The sequence below is a fragment of the Mesoplodon mirus genome (assembly GCF_964341445.2).
Source record: "Mesoplodon mirus genome assembly, chromosome: 12".
Lineage (NCBI taxonomy): Eukaryota > Metazoa > Chordata > Mammalia > Artiodactyla > Ziphiidae > Mesoplodon > Mesoplodon mirus.
This window is the reverse complement of record NC_138988.1, coordinates 4,185,057-4,191,723: the sequence shown is the minus strand read 5'-3', so window position 1 is coordinate 4,191,723 and position 6,667 is coordinate 4,185,057. Positions and strand designations below refer to the sequence as shown.

At 47.7% G+C, this 6,667-nt stretch overlaps 1 protein-coding gene across 2 annotated transcripts in view; it reads right to left on the bottom strand.

Annotated features, from left to right (window-relative positions):
* Positions 1–3,906: 3,906 nt before the first annotated feature.
* Positions 3,907–6,667, bottom strand: part of FGD5 (FYVE, RhoGEF and PH domain containing 5) — a 115,808-nt gene continuing 113,047 nt past the window's right edge. For both annotated transcript variants that reach the window (XM_082637131.1, XM_082637132.1), the window contains exons 20-21: positions 5,946–6,100; positions 3,907–5,106 (exon numbers count right to left, since the gene is read on the bottom strand). In XM_082637131.1, the coding sequence (XP_082493257.1) occupies positions 5,070–5,106; positions 5,946–6,100 (192 nt within the window). In that variant the 3' untranslated portion in view covers positions 3,907–5,069. The remainder of the gene's footprint in view (positions 5,107–5,945; positions 6,101–6,667) is intronic.

Here is a 6,667-nt window from a genome sequence, read left to right as displayed (position 1 = left end):
TGTACCCCAAGGGGGGCAGCCTTGGTAAAGTGGCCCAGGTTCTGGCTGCAGGAGGTTGTACATTTGTGGTCTCTCACCCCAACGCACTGCTCTGGCTTCACATGACCAACACACCCTGGGCTGTGCATTGCTTGCACAGGCTTGATTTCACTTCTGGAAATAGCCCCCTTCCCTTGGGGGTGCAAACCCCCCAGGACACAGAAGTGTTCTGTGAACACGTGCTCTCTTCCCCTTGGAACTGGTGTAGCAAGGATATGATGGCTTCCTTCCCAAAATAAGACTTCTTGTCCATTCTTATAGGACACGTGTTAACTATAACCTTCAGGCTTGTCTTTTCACAGGATGTAAATTCATAAAGGGTTTGAGAATAGCAAGTAATTGATCAATTTTTAGGTTATTTATAAATCCATCATAGGAATTCTAAGCTATTCCTTTATGTAAGTGAGAGAAATGTGCTGAATCCCCAAGGTTACTTACCTTAAATATCCCTCATATTTGAGTGTGCATCCTAACATGTCAATGATTGAATAACCCTAGAAATGTGAAATGTTAAATTATTTTTAAAGCATGTGTACTTTGGGTTTTAAATATCTAGATCCCCATTTTAAGTTGAGATAAACCTTGTGCATATGATATTGCAGAAAACCAGAACTGTATTCATTGTTGCAATTAGTATATTGAAATAACACTGGATTACATACATGGATGGTACCTTACGTGACAACATCTAAGGATTCTGCTTGGAGAAAAAATGCACAATTTTTCTCTGACTCAACATTGTGTTTGTTATAACGTTGGAGGAAAGGTCCTACTGATTGGTCCTGGGCAGTTAGAGATTTCTGTTGATTTTAGGAGGGACTTCATGTTGCAAGTGTCAGAAAATTGCCCTGAGTATCAGCTCACACACATTCGAGGGAGGCACCACAGGGGAGCAGTTACAAGCATGGGTTTGCCAATTGTGAGTGTGTGACCCCGGGCAAGTGACCTAACATTTCTATTCCCCAGTTTCCTCATCTGCAAAATGGGGATAATAATAATCAGAAAAACAACTCACCTCAACAGGTCCTTGGGAGAATTAAATGGAGGAGCGGGGTTAAGGTGCTTAGAGCCCTCCGTGCCGAGATGTTTGCTATCATTTGTTGTTAATCACACAAAGGTCTTCTACGAGCCCATGAGAGATCAGTGCTGTTCGGCTGCTGATTTAATAATTGTGTTTATTAGGGGCTTAAAATACCAATAACATCAAACCAGCCTCCCCAGTGCCACTTACAGTAATATTCAGCAAATATATAGTAGATGCCCCAGTGATGGCTGTGTAAGTTACTCTATCACAGAACATCCCCCAAATCCATGGCAAGGCACAGCCCGTGCACTACACTAATCCAAACCATAGTCTTCTTTCCAGAAGATGTGGTCCAGAGAGTGGCCACTGTGGGTGAATCCCCCCAGTCGCCTCCTCCACCAGCTCCCTCTCCCCCAGCTGACTGGTCTCTGCCAGTCATAGTGGTGCCCTTTGCAGTGACAGCTCAGTAAGTGTGGACCTGGAGTCTTGTGGAGGGTCTTCTGGGTGCTTCTAAGAAGAAGCTACAGGGAGCTGAGCCCCCTCCTTGGGGGCTGTGAATAGGCCAGCGGTAGCTCCCATCACTGGGGGCAGTCACCGGTCAGCCTCTTGGGAACCAGCCCTGGAATCAAGCTGACAACGGACGACAGGTCAGTAACCCAAAGAGCTTGGAGCTTGGGGGATACTGTCCAGCCCTGCACCTGCCCTGCTTTCCCACTTCTTGTTGAGCTGATTTCCTAACTGTCTAAACCAGTGTGAGGTTGGTTTCCCTTTACTTGCTATTGGAAACAGACGTCTTAGTGTGGATACACTTGTCCTCCTGACTGACACTTAATACGTGGAAGCACAGAAGTTTCCCTGCTCACAGCAGCCGCATATCACAGGCTGAATCCGTGAAGGGAAGAATATTCCAGCATGTGGTTGACTTTGCCCCACAGCAGAAACTCGGGGGCTTCCCTGGTGGCGCAGTGGTTAAGAATCCGCCTGCCAATGCAGGGGACACGGATTCGAGCCCTGGTCTGGGAAGATCCCACGTGCCACGGAACATCTAAGCCCGTGCACAACTACCGAGCCTGCACTCTAGAGCCCACAAGCCACAACTACTGAGCCCTCGTGCCACAACTACTGACCCGCGCGCCTAGAGCCCGTGCTCTGCAACAAGAGAAGCCACCCAATGAGAAGCCCATGCACCGCAACGAAGAGTAGCCCCCGTTCGCCACAACTAGAGAAAAGCCCACGCACAGCAGCAAAGACCCAACGCGGCCAAAAATAAAAATAAATTAATTAATTTAAAAAAAAAAAGAAAAAAAAGAAACTCGGGTTCCATCAGCTCCTACCACTCCCAGCCCATGTGGCCTCAGTCCGCACGTAGGGCCTCAGTGTTCAGTGATGCCATTTACACTGTCAATCAAACGAGAGGCTGGACTAGATGGGAAAAGGACTCTGATCTGCTTCTGGGGCTACAGCAGGGCCGTCGGGGTCGGTGCACACCAGCACGCCACCTGGGCATCAGCCCCTCACGCCTCACCTGCCCAGGCTGCATGCAAAGGAGAACGAGTGGTCAGGCAATCTGTCAGCCTCAGCAGAACAACTCAGAGTATATTTCTGACATGTATTAATAGAAGACTTATTAGGACCCAGGAACTCAATCAGTGTCCCGGGACACTACCATGTTCCAGTGTGCTCTGCGTTAGTGACAACGAACAGAGTTCTTCCTGCTTATGAGGACCAGTCCAGACTGGAGAGACACATCCAGCCTCAGGAAAGCTGTGAAACCACCAGAGTGTAAAGTAAGTGCTACCTGCTTTCCAGTGTCACAGACTTCGGTCCACTTCCACAAACGCCCGGTGTGCGCTGTGTCCCCTGATCTCTTTGGGAAGCTGGAAGGGTCTCTGGGTGACAGGTGAAGGCACCGGGGCTCAGGGCTCCTGGAGTGTGTTCTGGTTTCCAAGCCACAGCACAGCTTCCTCTCTAGAAACACAGCCTCTGCTGGGGATGGGCCCAGGGGCTGCCCTGTGCCTGGGGAGCAGGGGGGCAAAGCAGGTATCGTGGGGCCTTGGGCAGCCACTCCTCCAGCCTCTGGGCCCGAGTTACTCTGGGCTCACCCAGTGGACGGTGACATGAACATGTAAAATGAGCTGGACAGAGAGAAGGGCAGGGGAGGGACAATGAACCAAATCAACCAGTAGAAATCGGCTGAAATGCGTCCACACAGAACCACAGGGAGGGCAGGTGAAAACAAGGCCCAGGTAACCAGGCAGATCCTCGCCCAGTCACATGCGAGCTGTGGAGGACCTCTGTGGCTACTTCCTTTGACAAAACCCAACCAGTATGTTTTAGCTACAACCCAGGTGTTTTTATTAGGGTTAACTATTCACTGAGAATAAAAGCCCTATCACATCTTCTTTAGAGTATCAGAAATAGGATGTTATACAGTAAAAGAGGCCTTCCAGATGACTTCCAGACATAATTCTACCTGGAGCTCAGAAACTGACAATGGGCAGTGGCACGGGCAGGTTGGAGAAGCGCCCACTCTCTTGTGCTGAAGTCTTGCTGTGCTTTCTAAAGGCTCAGAGGGTCTAGAAGGCCCATTTCAATATGTCTGACGATGAAAATGAAAGTCCTCAAAAATTAATAAGAAGGCCTCTCTAATCACTTAGTTTGAATCATTAATTAAATGTTTAACCAAACATTTTAAAAAGAACTGCAAACTAGAAAAAAAAATTCCCCTAAAAATATTTAATGTAAATAACTCCTGGAGATGGTGCTTTTTACAAAATGTTTGTCAGCAAATGCCTTTTTTAGGGGACAGGGCAGCAGGAAGATGGGGACAGGACATCAGAAAATGTGATGATTGTTTTTTATTTCGATGAGAGTAACAAGGAGTCCCCCCACCACTCTGCTTTATGTAAAAACACGTCCAGCATCGTGGGCAGCAGTCATCAGCGGGGAGGTGACTGAGCCCCAGGCGCCCAGAGAGGATCTTCAAGCCGCTATTTCTGTGCTCCCTCACTGTGTCCAGAGCCACTGGCCAAGACCACGAATTCACCTTCTGACTGCATCTTATTTTCTCTCCTTTTGTCTCTTTCAAGGATTCAGGAGTACAGCAGAAGGATCACCGTGTCAAAAACAAGAACAGTTCTCACAAGCATAACGACGTCAGCTTGTGCGGGGTAAACTCAGGAAGGCACACAATAAATTAAAGCAGACCCCTGTCTCTTCGGAGGGTCTGCAGTGACCTCCGGGGGCGGGGGCTGGATCTGCCAGCAGCGGAGTTTCCCACACTACTCTGGTGTTGGGACCGCCGTGGGGAGGACGGAACATCTCCTTTCGGAAGCCCTGTTGGTCTGCAGGTCGAGTGGGCACTTGGAGGAGAGAGTCCTCCCCTTGTGCTCCAGTGCCACGTGGCCCTGCACCCTCCGTGGTAAGGGAGACCCTCCTGGTGTCGCCTCCTGGCGCCACAGCCAGTACTGGTGGCAAATTAGTCCACAGGACTCCATCTACCATTTACTTAAGTAAATCCCTTGGAAAAAATAAAACTGGAGGTTGTTGCTCAGTAAAACAATAAAGTGCTTTTGATGAGAGTAGCTGTTATTTGCTGGCTGTTTCTCATTTCACCTGAGGCACTTGACATCAACAACATGAAGGGTCATCATGTTTACCAGGAGTAAAAATTGTAAAAGCTTGTTTCTACTAAAAAGCTTGCATTTCTAAAATGTACTTCTCTATTGGTTTCCACGTCTTCGTGTTACTAAATTTTAACTCGCTACTGGAAAAGGAAATAGTTTATGCCTGGGGCAGGGGTGGAAAACACGAAGACAGAAAAGGTCCATAAATATCCCTTAAGGGTTCCACTTGTGAAGGTGTGAGAGAGGGGTTACAGCAAACAAGGTCAGGCCCCATGCTGAATCGAGATGTGTGTCCGGATGAGTGGAGACACAGATTGGCTTCTGGAAGGGTCCACGCATCAACCTAAGAGTGTACTCTGAGTCCACGTGCTTGATAACTGCTATAACACACTTGCATCTTCCATGGCTTCGATCCACCTGCAATGCAGAAGAGAGGGGACACTTGGTGTTGAGGCTCTGCCTGGAACTCTGGTCACGGAACCCATGAATGATGAGACTACATTATTATTAGCCTGAAGCCAGCAACCGTGTCCTACTATATTTGTTTCCCTAGCATTTAGCAAAACGCCTAGAGTACAGTGCAAAGATTGCTGAATCAATGCACACCTGTATGAATGAGTCATGATACAGGCAGACCTCGTTTTATTGTGCTTTGCTTTACTGTGCTCGGAGATACTGCATTTTCTATAAATTGAAGGTTTGTGGAAACCCTATGTCCAGCAAGTCTAGCAGCACCATTTTTCCAACAGTATTTGCTCAGTTTGTGTCTCTGTATCATATTTTGGCAGTTCTCACAATATTCCAAACTTTTCCATTGTTACTGTATTTGTTATGGTGATCTGTGACCAGTGATCTTTGATGTTACTATTACAAAAACATCATGACTTGTTGAAGGCTCGGATGATGGTTAGCATTTTTTAGCAGTAAAGTTTTTTCAAATTAAGGTATGTACATTTTTTTAGACGTAATGCTACCGCAGAGGTAGTAGACTACAGTATAAACGTAACTTTTTATGCACTGGCCAACCAAAAAGTTTGTGACTCACTTTGCTTCAACATTCGCTTTATTGCGGTGGTCTGGAACCGAACCCGCAATATGTCTGAGGTCTGCCTGTGAGTTTAAATCTGCTGTTCTGCTGTGGCCCGAGGGGGCTTGAGAGGACAGGATGGATGGAGAACAGAAGCCAAAGCCCAGGGTGACAGCTCATTCCCCTCTGAGAGAGAGGCAAGGAAACGCACGACTGGTTATTTTGGTACCTCTGAGCCGAATTGGTATCCTCTGCTTTGAAGCTATAAAATACGGTTTTCTTGTGGTAAAGGTGAAAAATAGGTCCTACTTCGCTGCTGCCTTCCTCCTTCTCTGGCACAATGGTGAAACCTAGGAGGGGCATGCTCTCCAAGGCCACTGTGTCCTGCAGGGAGGCAAAGGGAAAACTGAGGTTAAACACGGCAAGATACCCAGTCAGCAGCTTAGCAACCACTGATGCTTCCAACGTAACATGCAGGACGAGCCCCTCTGTGTGGGGCATCTCTGGCAACGATGCAGTTAGCACACACATACTCTTCCCTCCCACTTCCCCGCCAGCACCAGTCACGAGGAGGAAAAGAAACTTAACATTTTGTGACAGCATTTAGGGTCCAGGCACTTTTACTTTCACATTATCTTGTTTAATCTTCTAACAATCATAGAAGGTGTCACCCCCATTCTAAGAAGAAACTGAGGCTCAAAGAAGGTAAATAACTCCCCAAGATCACACAGCGAGTAAGGGGCAGAGCCAGTGTTTGGACTCGTGGCCACTTTCTAAAACCCCACATTCTTTCCGCTGACTCGATCAGTGACTCAGATTGCTAGTGTTACCCTTGTTAACGTATTCTGTACTCATCCCCCCAGGCCCTCTTTCACAGTGCTTCAATATGGAGCGCTCAGGGTGTTCGTGCTATAGAGCTGCTAACAATTCGGTGAGATGTACCCAGAGAAC